The 19,411-nt window shown below is 44.3% G+C and overlaps 1 protein-coding gene across 1 annotated transcript in view; it reads left to right on the forward strand.

Moving 5' to 3' along the window:
* The window catches only part of LOC138481018 (sodium- and chloride-dependent neutral and basic amino acid transporter B(0+)-like), a 401,144-nt gene that overhangs the window by 38,436 nt on the left and 343,297 nt on the right, over positions 1-19,411 (forward strand). Inside the window, exons 3-4 of the mRNA XM_069612865.1 lie at positions 12,626-12,757; positions 17,608-17,769. Coding sequence (XP_069468966.1) covers positions 12,626-12,757; positions 17,608-17,769 — 294 coding nt within the window. The remainder of the gene's footprint in view (positions 1-12,625; positions 12,758-17,607; positions 17,770-19,411) is intronic.

Genomic DNA, 19,411 nt, shown 5'->3' on the forward strand with positions numbered 1-19,411 from the left:
CTAAAGGTGGAGCGGTTCCGAAGATACACAAAGTGAGACCGATACCACATAATCTCAGTGACAAACTAAAGGCAGAGATTGAGACACTTTTGCAAAGAGGAATCATAGAGAAAACAGAGAGTTCGGAGTGGGTATCACCGGTGGTGGTTGCTGCAAAACCTAATGGAGAAATAAGACTTTGTGTAGATCTAAGAGACCTAAATAGTTATATATTAATAGACAGACATCCACTGCCAAATATTGGTGACAAACTGTCAACGTTGAATAATGCTAAAGTATTCTCAGTAATGGACCTTTCTCAAGCATATCATCAAGTTCCCTTGAAGGAAGAATTTCAGCACCTTACTACTTTCATAACCACATTTGGGGTCTTCAAGTACTGCAGAATGCCGTTTGGCCTTGCCTCGGCAGCAGCTGTATTCCAAAGGGTTATGGATACAGTTATAGAGGGAGTGAAAAATGTTATACAGTTTCAAGATGATATGTTAATTTTTGCAGACTCTAGATGTGAGCATGACAAAGTTTTAAGACAAGTTTTGTGCACTTTGAGCGAAGCAGGGTTGACAGTACGAAGGAGCAAATGTAAGATTGCTGTGGAGAGTGTAGAGTTCCTTGGGCATACGATCGATAAAGAGGGGGTGCGACCAAAGAGGTACTTGGTGGAGGCTGTGAGTAGTACACCAATGCCGACTGATAAAGATCAAGTGAGGTCCTTTTTGGGACTTGCCAAATATTATCACAAATTTGTGAGAGATTTTGCAATGCTCTCTACACCTTTGAGATTACTACTTAAAAAAGGGTCAAAGTTTGTGTGGTCCCCAGAATGTGGTGAAGCATTTAACAAAATTAAGGAAGAAATTAGTAAAGCACCATCGATTGGAAAGTTTGATCCTAGAGACAAAAGTGTACTTGTGGTAGATGCAAGTGTTTTGGGTTAGGGGGCAACTTTGGTACAGTATAATAAGAACAACACTGAAAGAGTTACAGCGTTTGCCTCAAGAGTACTAAAGGATGCAGAATCAAGATACTTTGTCATAGAGCGTGAGACCCTAGCTATGTTTTGGGCAATCAATCATTTTAGGTACTTTTTGTGGGGGAGAAAGTTCATAGTTAGGTCTGACCATAAGCCGATGGTGCAAATATTCGAAAGTGGCAGATGGGCTTTGGGGTCTCCCAGAATAAATCGGTGGTGTTTAGGTCTCCAAGGTTATGATTTTGATGTGAGTTACCTACCTGGGAAGAAAAATGTGGTGGCGGATTGCTTATCGAGGCTACCAGTAGAAGGGGAAGTAGAGATCAAGTGTGGGGAGCAGGAAGAGATAGTCATGGCAGAAGTAGAAGATGCCATAGGACAACAAAGGTGGTTGCAGGAGGAAACTTTGGATTTTGGCATGAATATGATCAAGGATTGGACAATCCAAGCATGGCCTGAAAAAAAATGTGGATAGGAGGTTTGATGTATGGTGGGAGATCAAGAATGAATTGAATATTTATGGAGACAGGCTGAGAAGAGGATGTTGTGTAGTCCCTCCTGTAACACTCAGGAACACTTTGATAGAACTTGCACACCAAGGGCAGCAAGGGGAAGGGGCCATGAAAAGGAAATTAAGGCAACATTACTGGTGGCCTGGCATTGACAAAATGGCTGAGAAGCATGTTAAAGATTGTATGGTGTGTCAGACAAGTGATAAAAGCAAGGTCATAAGAGAAACCCCATTAGTTCCAAACACTGTACCAGATCAGCCATGGACCAAAATAGCCGTGGACATTATGGGTCCCGTTGCTGGGTTAGGAGAAGGGCTAAGATTTTTGTTTGTTGTGGTAGACTTTCATTCTAAATGGATAGAGTGGGATGCGGTCAAGGTGGTCGCAGATAAGGAGTTGATTTTATTTCTTGAAAGAGTTTTTCTGAAGGAGGGAGTACCGACAGAGTTGGTATCAGATAATGGCGTACAATTTGTTTCGCAGGTGATGAAGAGATTCTTAGAGAGTTATAGTATAAAACATATCAGAACGGCATTATACCATCCCAGAGCCAACGGCCTTGTAGAGAGAATTAACAGGTATTTGAAAGGGGGATTGCAAATGGCAATGCGGTTGAGACAGCCGTGGAGGGAGGTGTGGAACTTATTGGCATGGAATTATGTTACCATGCTGCATTCTGTGACAGGTGTCTCTCCCTTCGTGTCCATGAAGGGGAGGGAACCAGGGTGTAATGCTCACCTGATTCTCGCAGAGGCGCCGGTCTTGACTGGGCGACTACCGTATCTTCAAAGGTGATGTGTAGCACCCGGTTGGCTCTTTGGGCTGGACCTCTGTGCACTGTATGCCTGACTTCAAGAGTAGGATGTCTGCAGACAGAAAATATGGGGTTAATGAACTGGGGTTATTGGGGTGTCCCTATCTCTTCCCTTTTTTGCTCTCCTGTAGACCCCCAAAGGTTAACGCTCTCACCTTAGGTAAGTGAATGCCGAGCTCTCCATCTGCCTCGGGGCAGGGTGCTGTAACCAGTTTCTTCACTGGATCGGTAGCGCAGGCCTCTTGACTTCAGAGGACTGCTGTCCGTCGTTTACTGCACGAACGGTAAGTTTCGAGTAATTCTATTGTCTTTAAAGTCTTTAGCAATGATGTCTCTTGTTTTGCAGGTTCCGGCGATGGCGGATGACGGGCTGAAGTGAGTTGAAGATGGAGTCCGTATGATGAATAGAAGCGCTTGGAAGCACGTAATTAAGCGCTTGTTGCCTGCTTCACGATGCGCTCTAACTGTCTTTTATTTTGCAGGTACGAGTTCGGAGCGGCTGCAGGGTGCCGTAATACCCGCTGGGGATGATGTGGAAAGGAGTAATGGCACGTGAGTATCAAAGTTCCCCAATGTCTTTAAACGCACCTTGTTTTGTCTTTCAGATGCAGGATGCAGCGCCGAAGGCCTCCGGAGCGTGCGAAGAGTCGGTAAGCTTTTGTCTTTCAGATGCCGGAATGCAGTGTGAAGACCTCCGGAGCGCACGAAGAGTAGGTAAGCCTTTGTCTTTCAGATGCCGGAATGCTAACCTGTTCTTTCTTGTCTTTATAGGTGTTGCTGAAGACTGGATTCAGGATGGTAAGCCTTTTTCCTTAGGCCCAGGATCCGATGCAGAAGACACGATGAGCGTTCTGCTGCAGAGGATGCAGAATAACGCAAAGCAAGATTCATCCACCGGGTGTGGTTTAAATAGCCTCCTGTAGTGCTTAGGTGTCTCCTTCCACAGCCACGCCTAGGTAAGAAAAGAGTTCCTGCTTTCCAGAAGAGTTCCAGTGTTCTGAATCTAGGGAGTGGCTCCTGCCCCACCCAACAGGAAAAGTAGTTCCAAACAGAAGAGGATCAGAGGCTCAGCTGGCAGGCAAGTAAGCAGCATGGTCTGCTGCAGGTAAGTCCACCCAAGCATCATGAGCCCGGCGCTTCCAGCGCTGGGACTGGGCACATTTATGAGCCTGGTGCCACTGGCGCCAGGACTGGGTCCAAAAGGTCCCAATTGGGACTGGTTGGCCCTCGGAACCTGGGCTATGGATCTGCTTCCAAGGGAGTTGGGAAAACCCTGACCTTTTGGAAGCAGAGATCATGACACAGGGACAAGGCTTTGTCCAGGCAGGTTTGGTATTGCGAAAGTAGTTCATGTAGATAGAGATCAAATAATGATACTTATCAAGATAAAGCAGGAAAGAAATAAAGAAAGTTTTGATATAAGAGAAAGAGTGAAGGATCGTGAGTGGAAAGTTGGGGATTTGGTGTATGTGAAAAATCCCAGGTCAGTGAACAAATGTGTGGAGCGTAAATGTATGGGTCCGAAGAGAATATGTGTGGTGAGAAAAAGTGTTGTCATCTTGGAAGGCAGGGAAGTGTGGTCCAAATGAAGAATTGTGAGAGCCATTGATGTGAAAGGTGAGGATGGGGAAGGAGGCTTGCAAGCAGATAGTATAAAGGAAAAAAATGTCAGGAGTGATGGAATGGCAAGTATGGGTGGCCAAAGGTTAAGGTCAAAACCTATTTGGCTGGTTGACTATGTGTATTAGAAAGCTTTATCTTAAGGAAAACTTTTGATCCAAATTTTGTGACAAGATTTATAGAAGTTCTTATGTATCCTTAGTGTTCTACTTTTGAGTTGCTCTTGAAAGTGTCATTCATTTTATTCTCTTTTCATTAATTTCTTATTAACTATGCAGTTTATAGTAGTATGAAATGTTAATGTTCTTTTATATTCTGTGGGGAGGAAGATATGTAGGGAATTGAAGGCTGGTTTTATCTCGTGCCGCCTTTATTGTCACGCGATGTGCTTGTTGTGATTAGAACTGAGCATCGCGTGACGGCGGAGATGGGTGGAGAGGGAGAAAGTGTGTGGGTGTTTCCGGGTGGGCTCGTGCTAATAAAGAACTTAAAACTTTACCCACCACCTCACGGAGATCTGTTTAGTAAGCCTCTGTCCTTATTCCCACTGTGCCCTCACTGAATATGTAGAGTATAACTTATTACGCTTTCCATGCCTTCTTCACTTTTCGTGAGTCTGAGCCAGAAAAGGACCAGCTTGGGTAATTCTTGATTTGATAAACCACACTATGGCGGAAATTAAGAATTACTGCGTGAAAAAAATCACCACCAGAGCCTCTGGTAGAAAAAAATAAATCTACCTCGGGCCTAAGGGCTGCATTATTGTGTTTGGGGGTTGGATTAGCACTGGCTTCCCCGTTGTTCAGTAGGGACCGGGTCTCTGAGGTCCTTGCTCTAAGCTCCCGACTGCAAGTGGGCAAATCTATTGATCACAATGATAAATCAAAAGAACTTAAACATTCCAGTAAAAGCACAAATAGGGAACTGGATGTAGCATCCTCATCATTACATATAAAATGTCTAGTTACCCCAGAACTCCAAAATGAAAGGAATCCCGAGGACCATATGGAGTCAAGTTTTTCCACAGCGGTAGCCTCACTAATGGGGGGAAATAAAGAAATATGCCAGCAATGAGATAGACTCCCTAAAACCTCCTTTATTTGATTTAACAAAAGATAACAAGCATTCTATCCCTTTGTCTGCTGACTTGGCCTTTACTCAATTTTTACACCGTAAGGCGTGCAGCGCTTTACCAATGCTAGAGTTTGACGGATCTTTGCTCTTTGATGGATACACTGAATGAGCTAGTATCCGCCACTTGTTTGCAAAAAGATAACACTGCAACACAAACCGAGGCACAAGCCTCAGTAGCCGAGGTATTTGACAGGAAAAATCAGATATTGGCATGCAGGTTAATACTCAAAGATAGAGAAGGAATCAAGCAGCGCAAACTTCACCTACTAGATGCAGCTCATCAGCTTCACCTAAGATGACATCTGCTACTAACGATCACATTATCCCTCCCAACCCCAATACTAAGGGTCACACAATGGAAACTCCGTCTTTAACCAAGATTATCAATCGCATAACTGATCAAGGTACTAAAGCCCAAGACGTTGACTGCGATACCTCAGTAAGCAGGGGTCAGTGCAAAATGTGCGAATGTGGAAATCCAAAATGCCAGACATTAAAAATGCATCATGGACCATCGTAACTTTGTAATTTCCAATATCAGCAAGTGTGTAGGTAAAGAGACAAGAGAATCCTTGAGAAATAAAGTGCTCACCTGGCTTTGACAACTAGATTGTCTGACTTAAAGTTCACACACAGAATTGTTTTGAAGGAATGGCGCTCTGCACCTAACAGTGACTGTGTTATTGTCAGCTGTGGGGCCAGTACACTTCCAAACTATTTAAGTAATTGCAAATATCTTCCCAGAGGGGCCTCAAATTGTACACTCATCTTGTAATTTGTTTTTGTTAGAACTCCCATGGATTCATATGTACGGGCTATCCGCTTCTTCAAATTGGCCTTATTGCTGCCGTTTTTTAGTTGTATTTTTTGTTCCATGTTATATGTTCTATGTTTACATGTTAACTTGCGCCTTGTTTGTATGCGCCATCATGCCTGGGGGTCAATTATATAAATAAAAAAATAAAATATAAAGCCCTAACTCTAGATCCTAATATCTCATACTACTCATTGCCCTTTATTCTGGCACATCATCCTAGTCCTTCCTCCTACTTCTCATTCATAATGCACCTACTTCCTCATGGTTTTATACCTTCTTCCCGGTCATTAACTTCAAATCAAATTAGCTCTTCTTCATCCTAGTTATTCTCTTTTGTTCTAGCCCTTTGTCCAAATCTTTCATCCTAGCCCTTCATCCCAGTCCATTTCTTAGGTAGAGCCTCTCAGTTATCCTCTCAGGTCCTTCTGTATAGCTTCATCCATCTATTTATTCCCCCTCCTTATTCCCTCTTCTTTTTTAGCTATCTTACTTACTCTCTATTTCTCTCTTATTATCTTCCTCTGACTGGTGAACAGGGATACCAATTGCAGTAGAAAGGGCTCGAGAGAAGGGGAAAATAGAATTCAAGGATGCATTGAGTGGTTGCTAGGAGGCTGGCTCCTGAAAGAACAACATGCTATGTAACATATGTGAGTCTTGAAACACTCAGCTCCTAAATTAACATATGGATCTAGATGTAGTATTTCTCATTTCACAACTGGCGGCATGACTTGGTTGGAGGGTTTGAGGTATGCGTGGAGCCTAAGAACTGTTGTTTAGAGTGAAGCTTCTCAGCGAGCACTGAGTAGATCTGCTGCTTCAGTTGTCCTGGTGGCAAATGGTAAGGCATGAATTCAGCTCTAATGTTTCTCTGCCATGAATTGGGCTCATGGCCTTTGATCTTGCATCAGTTACAGCTAGCATGTTTATATGATATGATATTTTTATGATATGATATGACATAATATGATATGATGATATGATATGATATTTTATTTACAGCGCCTGGATACACAAGTGTTTCAAAGTGTGACGAGGCAAGGGAGGGAACAAGGGGGAACAAGACAACAATCTTACTAGTCCCAGTGACATTGAGATTGCACAAGTGCAGGGGAGAGGGAAGGGGAGAATTGCTAGGGGAGGGGGAGGAGGAGCAAGTGCAAGACATAGGATCGAAAACAAGAAGTGCAACCAGAAGGTGTCAGTGCAGGGTTAAGTGGGGAAACACAAGACATAGAAAAGTGCAAGTAAGGGGGGTGTAGGGTTGTAGGGTTGCAGATACAGCCTCAAGTGCAGGGTTGCCAGGGGGCAGTGCAGGTGTGCAACTGGGAGGGAAGGAGCCTGGGCCCATGGTTCAGAGGGTGGCCAGGTAACCAGTGTAGTATCAGACAGGAGATGAGCAAGGTAGCGGAAGAGAGAAGGCAGACGCAAAGAGGAAAGTCTTGAGCTGCTTCTGGACCCGGAGATGGTTCTGCTCAAGTTTCAGAGAGGCATGGAGGCTGTTCCAAGCCCAAGATAGAGATCTGCCCCCCAACTCATTGCTTGGAAAAACGACTGACCCTCAAGGAATTGGAGGTAGAGCAGTGAAGCGCTTGAGTAGGAGGATACTTCAGGAGAGAAAGCTGGAGATATTTTTGGTCCCAGTCCCCAGAAGGCCTTTTGGACAATGCAAAGGGTCTTGAACTCGGTTCTTGCAGCCACTGGGAGCCAATGGAGATAGTTCAGTGCTGGAGAGATACGATCCCTGGGCCTGAGGCCAAGGTCAAGTCTTGCAGTCCTGTCCTGGATGAGTTGCAGAGGACGGAAAGAAGAGGCAGTCAGATTTAAAAATAGGCTGTTACAGTAGTCAAGCCTAGAGAGAACCAGAGCTGTAGATACAGTGAGATTCTGGGGGAAGGAGAGGAAAGGAAGAATACCTCTGAGGAGGTGCAGTTGATAGTTTGACTTCTCAGAGACGTCGGAAATATGAGGAGAGAAGGAGAGTGAGGAGTCAAAGATAAGAGGTTCTTAGCCTCAGAGGTGGGAGCAGGAGGAGGGCCAAGGGAGGCGGGCCACAGAGTGACAGGAAAGAGGGTTGCAGGTGTGCTGATGAGGAGGATCTCTGTCTTGCTTGCATTCAAGCAGAGATCATTGGCGGCCCACCACTCCTGGATTGCCTCAGACAATACGAGATGAGAGAAGGACAAGAGGTGGCAGAGGGGGGTCTGAAGGTGAGCTAGGTGTCATCCGCATAGCACTGGAAGTTGGAGCAGAGAGTGGCAATGCGGTGGGTGAGAGGTGCCAGGTATTGGTTGAACAACCAGGGAAAAAGGTTAGACCACTGGGGAACACTGCAGGTGGAGGGAAAGAGATAGAGGATAGGAGGACCCAAGTTGGACCTGGGAGGGTCGGTCTGAGAGGAAAAAAGTGAGCCAGCCCAGAGCCTGATCAGTGACCCAGGTTATCACAGAGCCAGTTGAGCAGGATGGCATGGATGACTGTGTCAAAAGGCAGAAAAGAGATCAAGTAGGATGAGGACAGAGGGGATATTAGAATGAAGGTTAGAGAGCAGGTTTCACAGATGTTCAGGAGTGCAGTTTCCGTGCTTCTGGCTGCTCTGAAGCCAGACTGATGGTCATGGAGACAAAAAACAGATTCAGTTGGAAGACTAAGCTGGGATATGGCCAGCATTTCCAGGAGTTTGCCCAGGAAAGGAGTGATAGAGATTGGGCATTAGTTAGCCGGAAGGGAGGGGTCAGCTGAAGGTATCTTGAGAAGAGGGTGCACATGAGAATGCTTCGGGGGGGAGGGAAGGTCCCGGAGGTGAAAGAGTGGTTGCAGAACTCAGCCAGGGCTGGAGCGAGGGTGTCAATGTGGTCCTTTATGGTTTTGGAAGAACAGGGAAGAACCTGTTTTGATGAGGTTTTCATAGATCAGACTTCTCTAGAAACCTCGTCAGGGGAGAAGAGAGGGAAGGCAGAGAAGGGAGGGGATGCTGAGAGGGTGGAAAGGATGTCCTGGGTTTTAGAGATGTAGTGAGAAGCCAGGGCTGAGCAGAGAGCCTGGGAAGGTACATGAGTGGTAGACACTGCAGCAGGAATGGCCAGCAACTTGAAGATTATAAGGAGTTTGGCCGAATTGTTAGCTGCTGCAGAAACGCAGGCTTGGATGTGTGCTCTCTTCTTAGTGAGGACAGAGTCGGTATTGCCTTTGGAGCAGGCGGCAGGCCAGTTTGTCAGAGGATGTACAAGATGCCAACCATTTCCTCTCAGCCACCCTACACTTTCATTTAAGGGTGATGAGGTCTGAATCGTACCAGGAGTTACACTTGATTTTGTGCTTCATGTGGATCTTCATGACAGGGCCAAGTACATCGAGAGTATCAGAGATAGCATAGTGGAGCATTGAAAGGGCTCTGTCAGGGTGTGAGTCAGCCAAAGATGCATGAGGGAGAGAGAACAATGTGGCGAAAGCCTCAACTGACACATGCTTTGTGGGTCGAATGATTGAGAAGGTGGGTGGCAGTGTGAGGCCAGTTTTGGCCTAAGGGGGAGAGACAGAGAGATGAGAGGAGAAAGTGGTCACTCCAGGAGAGAGGAGTGGTGAGAGGGTTGGAGAGGGGGAGGTCTGAGGAGATAAGAACATCAAGAGTGTGCCCTGTACAGTGAGTCGGGCCAGAGGGAAGAATGGAGAGAGAGAGAGAATTGTAGAGGTTGCAAAAAAGTCCTGTGGTAGGACAGGGAGCATCCAGGTTGATGTTAAAGTCTCTGAGGAGGAGGAGTTGAGTGGTAGAGGTCAGGTGGGAGAAAGAGAGGTCCACCCACTTGGAGAGGAAGGGGGAGATCTGACCAGGTAGACGGTAGATAGTAGCCACAGTGAGAGAGTGTCCAGGGGAGAGAGAAAGCCTGCAGACCAGGAATTCAAAGGAGGAGTAGGTCTGCATAGGAATGATAGAGGCAGGAATCCACTCCAGGAAGATCAAGGCTACACCCCACCAGAACGGTTGGGTCTGGGTGCAGAGAGGATCTTGTAGCCATCAGGAAGGAGAATGTCAAAGCTTGTGACAGAGCTTGCCATGAACCATGTCTCAGTAAGACCGAGGACAACCAGGTCTAGTTCTTCCAGGTGTTGGCAGATGTCAGAGGAGTGTTTGACTGCTGAGTGAGAGTTAAGAGTGGTGAGGTGGAGAACATTGCCATCCTTGAAAGATCTCTGTGCAGGGGTACAAATCAGAGGTACTCCCTGCGGAGGTGTAGAAGTAGCCTGAGGGAGAGCAGAGGAGGTAGGAGGAGAGGGCAAGGTGGCCAAGGGTGAGGAAGAGGGTACTAGAGTAGTGTAAGCGGGTGGAGGTAAGGCAGCTGAAGAAAGGAGATAAGGGATAGTGGGGATAGTGGGAGAGGAAAGGAAATTGATAAGGCATGGGAAGGGTCTATCAAAGTAGAGAAGGTTGGGCAGAGGGCCTTGGACCAAGATGGTGCCATTGAGGTAAACATTAATGATGACCTTAGAGGAGTGGAAGGAAGCAAGGAGGGCCTCCCACCGGGTGCCACTATTAATGGGAGAGGAGAAGTAAGGAGAGAGCACAGAGACAATATGAAGAGTCCATAGGTCTGGTGAAGGAACGACAAAGAGGACGTCAGGGTAGGGTCTGTCTAGAGGAAGCACTAGTGTAGGTATCAGCGATAGAGAGGCCTGGGTTTGAGACCAGGATATCCTTTTTGAACTTCTTCCTACCAGATTTAGTGAGAAGGGTAGGTAGTTGATAGAGAAACAGTTGGGGATGATAGGAGAGAGAGCACCATAGGTGGAGTGGAGTGGGGGAGGAGACAAGAGCAGAGGGGGGTGGAGACAACAGGGGAGAATACAGGGCGGGTGCAAGCAGAAGAGATGGCACTTGACTGGAACAGCAGGCAGATGAAAACATAGTGATCACTGGGCATGGCTACGTACAAGGTAGCAAGGCAGATGAAAACAAAGTGGTCACTGGGCACAACTAAGTACTAAATAGCAATGTAGATGAAAACACAGTAGTCATTGGGCGCAGCTAAGTACAAACTAGCAAAGCAGATGAAAACACAGTGCAGACGGAATGAGGGAGGGAAAGTCAGAGGTGTGGGAAGTGATGTTGCGACTGACCATAGGAAGTTAAGTTTTACAAAATGTTCGCTGGCCACCAAGAGAGTGCAGGATCTATTTGCTTCCCAAGTCATCAGGTGACGGGTGGGGGGACCCCAGACCCATCCAGATAGCAGACAGGGAGCAGACAGGGCCTTAAATGCAGGCTTTTGAGGAAGGGCCGGCTCCCACCTCCTGGTGCTACTCATTGGCTAATGAGGAAACGAGTAGCCAATAGTGTGGGCTCATGCAAAGGCAAAAGGCTACCAAAACAGCATGAAAAAAGTACAGCCATCTTGGAGATGGATGTGAGCAGCAGGGCCAGTGGGCAATGGAAAAAAAAGCCTTATTTTCAAGCATCCACTTTGCTTTAGGTGATGAAGTAAGCAAATCACGCCTTGAAAGGATCATAACATTCATAAAGTTGAATTTAAAGGTGCCTGTCATCACACATCGCAATTTGCAAAAAAGCACTCAAAATTAAGATCATTTTCAAGGTGTTGGGACCTGTGGGCAACGCTGCAGAGCCAGGATGGCTTACCTTCTGAGAATGGCAGTTTGGAAACAGGAGTCAATTGTGTATCTGCGCCGGAGGGTGAGGATCAGCTGTTGCTGGTTGAAATCAATGAGAGAGAAGGATGTCAATCTTCTCTTGAATGTCAATCTCCTCTTTGCATGGCAATGTATGATAATTGGATGCCAGTTCTTGGTACAGAACAATATTTTCATTGTGTTTCAAATGGTAGTGCCTTTGGAATGGAAACCACCTTCTCTTTGGCCCTGTAGTAAACAGATTGTTAGGGATTACACCCTCCTTCTGTTGATCATTGTTTATGGCCCAGGGTAATTGGAGTTTGCAGGAGTGTTTTAAGAATATTAGTAGGCACTGCCAGATGGTACAGAGATCAAGGCTTCATTCCTCAGCTACCTATTTAAAGTCCTAGAACTATTTAACACAGCACATATAATAATAGTCAAGTGATGACCGGCTCTTCAGCTTGCATCAATTGAGTTCAGCCTGTTCTTTATGTGGCCGAACAGGTTCAAGTATATCAATGGAAAATGAAGGGAATAAATGATTTGCTTGGCTGATCCTAATTAAATGACTCAGAGCCAGGATACCCTTATAGGTCAATGTACAATTGAGCTTTTAGAACTTAGTATAACATATATATATATTATGATTGTATAACTCAGTTATATGGAATATTCAGCAGTTTAGACTGGGGCATTTGGATGAAATTTCTTTGGGAAGTACTGTGATTTTTTTTTTCTTGAGTATGTACTTTATACGGTGCATTAAAATAATTACTGGTGTGATATCCGTGCAGGCCATTGGAAAGATGCATGAACATTGTAAGTGTTATGTGTTGGATTAGGTCACACCATATGTATCTGTAATGGTCACATGTTTTTAGGGACTTGAGTTAAATATGGCCAGTCACCATATCTAGTATACACATGCCAATCGAATTAGCAATTCATATCCCATGGAGCTCTTGGCAGACATGTTGAAATAGAGTTCTTGTGTGACCTGTGTTCAATGAATGACTGCCAAAGTCAGGCTTACATGCTCCATGGATTTATGTCCATCTGCACAAATATGCTTGGATTACTGCCCCCAGACTGTTATACTAATTTAAAAATATTTCTGCCAACAGGTGCTTATATCATTCCTTTTGCAATCATGCTGGTCTTTGCTGGAATGCCTTTATTTTTCCTGGAATGCTCTATGGGACAGTTTTCCAGTTCGGGGCCAATTGCAGTGTGGAAGGTTTTACCGATTTTGCAAGGTGAGTGTTATTAGTTTGTAGTTTCATTTGGAGTGTATTTGTTCTGCTGTGGTGGTTCCATGTAATAATGTCGCCACAAAAATCTCGCCATGCAAAAATATCGACGAAAAATGGCCGTTTTTTGTGGGACACCCCCGCAACCCCCAAACTTTTTTTTTTTTGCCCCTGTCCCCATATATATGGTCACCCATATAATATCGCCGCGACCTTTTCCCTGCGATATTATTTACGGCGACCATATATATGGGGATAATATTACCTGATACCGCTGTGGTTAAGAAGTATCATTACCCTATATTTAATTAATATGTGGGGTGGATTCTATTTCTGAGCACGAAATGCTAAACTTGTACACATCAGACATGGAAGAAAGGAGACCTTAAGGGCAGATAAGCAGAACTACAAGAAATTATTGTTAGTTAACAACAAAGCTCACATTGAAAAACTGTGGGATACTTTTCTTGAAGCAATACACAATAAAGATAGTGTCACATTTTAGCACTTGGTCAACCAAGGAAATTAAAAGATAGTTATACATGGAAACATCACTGAGGACAGGTGGTTTAATCATTTCAAGGGCCTACACAGTTTAGCAATAGGTAATGCTCTTGGAAGTGCTGAGTTTGGGCGCCCTGGAAATATTGATTATACTCCTCTGGCCCTTACAGTAGATGAAGATGAAGTGTATAGGGCAATTTCAGCACAGAAGTGTAATAAAGCCCAGGTACCATATAGGGTTCCAAAGGACCTTTTCAAATCCGAAATTAGTATATGGGCTCCGAATCTGACCTAGTAATTTAATACAGTATTGGCACTGATTGCAGCACCCACTACTTGAGCCAGGGACAAAATAGTCCCAATCTATAAGACTGGAGGGCACGAGAACCCTGTCAATTTTAGACCCAGCTTATTGCTTCATGCTGGCGGCAACATTTTTGAAACGGCAGTTCTTAATCTTTTAGGACATTGTGTGGAAGAGAACAGCATCTTTCACCACTTACAGTCCGAATTTCAGGAGGGAGTAAGGGGCAATTGATCAGTGCTTAAGTGTAAGTATATTAATTGAGAAGTACTCTACTTTACGAAAAATGAATTTGCACGTGCTGTTCGTCAATATGAAGACGCCATTTTACTGTGTTTTCTGAGCCTAGCCGGGGAATCTTCTAAAAGATTGGGGAACACGTTAACCCTGCTGGTAGCTATACTAATTCTATGCAGCGATAATAAAGCATCTGTAAGAAGGGGAAAAATGGAGAAATTCTGCACCCCTTTTAAATACAGAAAACAGCGATCCAAGGATGCGTCCTTGCCGCCAAACTCTTCTGTATTTTCATTATTAGAGTACAGAGCTCGGAACTACTACGTGCTTACCCGAGCAAAAAATGGTTCTAAAAACTACTTCAACCAACTAAAGTGTAAATTTGTAATGTCCCTATTGAGTATAGAATAGGCATACTTCCTTTAGCCGATAGGACACACATTGGTGTCGCCGATAACTGATATTACTGCCAGGACTTAGTAGAAAAGGTCAATATGTCCTATGCATCTAGCAATGATGAAATTGCACTCAAGACCGATGTTCTATCAAGTAGTGGTACAATCTGCTAACGAAGCCATAGCAATGTGTGCAAGAACTGATGACAAAGACATTGGGCCTCATTACGAGTCCGGCGGTAACCTGCCGGTTTTTCTGGCTCGGTTACCGCCGGACTCGTCTTACCATTCCGCCTCCGTGATTCCTGGAATTACCGGGGTATTACAACCCCGGTGACCTGGGAATTCCGGAGGCGGAATGGTTTAAATCGCCATTCCCATTGAGTCCCACAGCACTCAATGGGAATGGGGACCATGGAAACACCGGCATCTCGTGACGGTGCTGGTGTTTCCTCGTCCGCCTGCAGGCGGGCGGTGTTACGCCCGCCAGGTCAGACCTGGCGGGAACGCCACCTCCGCCTGCAGGACTCGAGATCGGGCGGTCCGGAATTAACAGTGGCGGCGGGTTTACCGCCACTGTTATTTCCAGACTGCCCGACCTGTAATGTGGCCCATTGTTTGCTAAGTACCTGCATAGAGCATGGCTACGGAGGCAGTACCTGCTTAGCCTCACTATAGAACTACCCCACACTTTGGTCTGGCATGAGGCTGTAATTATAATACAAAAAATGAATGTTTCTCTGAGAAATTAGGCCAGTGTCTGACATACTTTTTAAACTTTGTACATATACTGCATATATTCTTTTACAAGATAAACTGGATGATTTTTTTAAATAAAGTTAAATGTATCCGTGTCAGCACAAGCTCTTTTGATTGATATTAATGTATCTGACTGATGTGTTCAGATTTTAAATTATGCAAATAACTGTGATTTTGTAAATGTATTATATGCAAATTATTACTGTGTGTTTGCCTATGATGATATGTTAAAAAGGCAATAAACCAAACAGAACTCAAACCGTCAAACACGGATCAAATTTGGTTTAATGTGGTTTGAGCAATGAAAACAGCAGACGTCGAAACCCACTGCAGGAGGGGGCCTGGGCATGGTGCACGCTTTTCTGTCTCTGATCTCCCAGCCTAGGGAGCTTTGCTAGCAGAGTTTCAGGTCTTGGTTCTCAGCAAGGTCACTCCCCCATGTGCCCTAGGTATGGGTAGGGGGCAGAGCCCAGGTGAATTCTTCCTGATGTCCTTGAAGGTCCAAAAATAAATCAAGGGAGTTGGAGACTCCCTGTTTTAAGGGTAAAAGGTCACAGGGAGTTGAATGATTGCAAAGCTGGTTTAAGGGGTCCAATCCCTGTCCCAGAGACTAGTTGTTTTTCGTCTCCTGATGTCATACCCACAGTGTCATGTTCCACGGAGACTGGAGGGGACAAGAAGGAAAGAGAAGTCCACAGAAAGAGAAGATGAAGGGACCCTTTCTCAAGTCCCTTGTGCTCCCTGACTGCCCGAATGCCAACCCCCTCCTCATACCTGCAGCTTCAAAGGCACTTTGGTGTGCAAACCTCTAGTGTGAGACAGGCCTTTGATATCGAAGGGCCTCTGTGAAGCCAGGCACTTGGGAGATCTCCTAGTTTGAGCAACCAGGCCTGGCAGGGAGGAGCTACCCCTTGTCTAAAGGGTCAACTGAGGCAATGCTGTAGTTCTTATTGTAGTGTTGTTTGAAAGGACTTGGGTTGCAGAAACCTCCATCTCATGTTCAGGTGACCCAAGTTGCTATGATAGTGGCAGATCATGGTCAAGCCTTTGCTTAGATTTTTCAGTTTTGTGTCAGTATCCCTCTTCCAGCTGCAGCCCATAATGGACAGGTGCCAGTAAGATGGCAGGCATTAGAGTGGCATGGTTGCTCATCGGCATACGTTGGAAGTTTGTTGGACTAATAGGAGAGATGTAGGGGGCGATGATGCCTACCCTCTCCCTGGAAGCATAGCACAAGGAAGGGGAACTGAAGTAAAGTCATCCTAACTTCAGAATACATGTTCAAAATGCCTACGACCATGATAGTGTTTATCATTAATGGCCCATTGCTGAAGGCATAGCAACGTTAATGTATGGTCATAACTTGAGCAAATTTGGTGCTTTGAACATCTTTGAGATGCCCTTAACCAACTCTTTGTGAATCACATTTGCACATGGGCAACCTAAACAGGTTCCAAGTATCAGAATTTCTCTCGAATCAGGCTTAGTGAGTCAGGTATAAGGTAGCAGGTGCACAGCAGAGATGGTCACTGAAATCTCCTGATTTGGTCCAGTGAAGATCGTTGAGAATTAGGCCAAAGAGCTTTCTTACAACACATGCCAATAGGTTTACTTCTAGGGACATCTTTAACAATTGCCATACTTTAAATCACAAAGGTAAGAAGAAAAGGTGTAGAGGGTGAACGAAATATGATTGTAAGGGGGGCAACGAGGGTCAGTATAGTCCACTTCGGGTTCAAGCCTTTATTCTATGAAGGCACGTTGGCAGGACTGCAGACTATAGAAAAATACAAATAAGTGGGTGTGACAATGACGCATTCACCCCAGATTATTGTGACAAGCCCCCAAGAGTTCAGCCCACACCAAGGGCGTACATTACATGTGTAATTCTGCAGGACCGTATTCTTTCTCACATCATACACAAGAGGTTGGATCTATGTGATTGTTGCGAAAATAAAATTTCTAATCCCAAAATATGGATTTTCTTTACCCTTTTTTACCCCTTATATATGCTGGAGGAGACCCCCGCAAACCGCCAATACCCATACACCTTTTTTAATCACTTAACCCACCCTCCCACATATATATCTAGGGTTAAATGGGTATTTTGTAATTCGAATTTATTTCATTCTTTATTTTGGTATGATCTCCAAGTGGTCATGTAGATAGATTGACATTTTTGCTTTCTCAATAGTCTGCAACCCTGATGAACAGCCCATGCAGTGTAAAGGCATGACATCTGGACAAACTCTAGCGTAATTTCAAGCCCTCTCCCTCTCTCTCACTTTCACCAAGTGCACCTTTTCATTTATATTTTGGATATAAGGTACCTTCATTTTGATGAATTTTCCTATTAATGCATCTTATGCATTTGCATTGTTTTGGTTATTTGTTCAACTGATTAGATACATTTTGAAACTGAATTGTTGCGCCATAGTGCATTGTCTACATCCGGTTTTAAGGAGCATCAATTGGGTATCAATTCTCCCCAACCTGAAAACACTTCAAGGGCAAAGTAACCCAGTGGGTAGTGTGTTGTGCAACAATAAGAAGATTATGTTTGACTTTAAAGATAGCCATTATATGTCATAATCAAGAGTAAATAATGTCCATATTTTGGTAAACGAAATAGCTTGACCTTTGTCTTTATTTTACAGGAGTTGGTGTCACCATGGTCCTGATTTCAGCTCTAGTAGCTATTTATTATAATGTTATTATAGCCTATAGTCTCTATTTCTTATTTGCCGGCTTCCGAAGTGTGCTACCCTGGTCTGAATGCTATGAATGGGCCGACAAATATTGCAGCAACTTCGATGCAGGTAATTTTATTCTAAAATAGTATATTAAATATGAGGGAGATTATCAATTTTCTGTGATGTTTCATTTTAAAGAAATGCATTTGTCTTCCTAAAAATGTCAGATCAAAAATGTATAGGGACAACATTTGTCAACATTGTATCAAGGGGGGGGCAATATAATTCAGTATTTTAGAATTATGCTTAATTGTTAGCAATAAACTCACTATCTATCATGGAAAGTCTGGCTTGTGAAAATGATTACTTTTTCTTGTGTTAGTGAAAAGACATCCATTTTACAAACTAAATGCAAGGATATTTTGCTGGTTTACACCACATATGAGTGTGGAATACATAACTATTATTATTCATATTATGTATTTCTTATAATGTGCAACACACCCATTGGTCTCAGTGCACAACATAAAAACATACAACACAAAAACAACAAAGATAAAAATAAAAAAAACAATCATAAGCAGAGCAACCAGTCAAAATACAAGACAGTGGGAATACAGTAACAGCCAGCAGTTAACAAATCCCACTGGTGCGCAGGTGTATCTGTTCAAGATAATCCTCATATTAGTGTCAGATGGCATATTGTCCAGGTTCTTGCATAGACTAAGGAACAAAGGAAGATTGCTTTGGCCACACCCTATAATGATACAGTCTGTATTACAATTAGTACACTAGGTGTCAGCTTGCACCCTTTGCAGAAACCTCAGGTTCTGCATTCTAATACAGGTTTGCCCTATTCGTTGGTGCAACCATGTCAGTACTTTGTTCCTGAGAGCTTCCCTAGGCTCAGGACCCCACAGTTTCTCAACATTTGTAATTATGATGTTTCGTGGGTCCATAAGAGGCACCCTCATGTTCAAGTCAGTATCCTTATGAATTAGGGATTTCCTAATGCGTATGTCCTTTGGCGGTGGAGCATTCAGACTGGATTTAGAAGTCAACATTAATCCAATTGGTTTCAGGATCGATGGGATAACACTATGTGGCGGGTCAACAACTGAGTTCTGGTCTGGGCAGGTTCAATCAGTCTGGGGTTCAACGGTTTCCACAATTCCAGTATTCAATGTTCCCAAAGACGGGATTTCAGTTATATTTATCTGGCTATGTTTGATTGACCCAAACAGTGCTGTGGTCAGTTTGGCTAGAATTGTCCGCTCTTTCAGTGTGTAGACATAGTACCCTCATGTCCAATGAGTCAACCCAATAGCAAGATTCCTCAATTTTTGTGCATAGATTAAGGTTGCGGATAATAAGCTCTTCGATGTGTGGCCATCTTTTAGCATTATTTAGTTCGACATCCACCCTGTCTGGTTCAAAGAGGACTGCACCAGCGATTCTGTTATGGCATTTTCCATCTTTTTCATTGGTTACTGCATAGCAACAGCCATGGAGGAGGCAATGGTGTTAATACTACTAGTTTGATTCTCTGGGGGCATTATCCGCGAGGATATCCAGGTGTTCCTTCGTTAATAATTCAGGGGATGAGGTGACAAGTACTTTCCCGTATCCAGGTGCGTTACAGAAATATCCTTGATTAATCCCAGTGGTCCTGGTTCAAAGGTATCTTCCAGGGATTGGAGCTTCTTAACTTGGAGTCGTTGTTTCGTCTGTTCACTCCGTTCAATGACTTTGGCCAGTTGACTACTGT

Source organism: Ambystoma mexicanum, chromosome 5p (genome assembly GCF_040938575.1).
Source record: "Ambystoma mexicanum isolate Mex_15411 chromosome 5p, UKY_AmexF1_1, whole genome shotgun sequence".
Classification (NCBI taxonomy): domain Eukaryota; kingdom Metazoa; phylum Chordata; class Amphibia; order Caudata; family Ambystomatidae; genus Ambystoma; species Ambystoma mexicanum.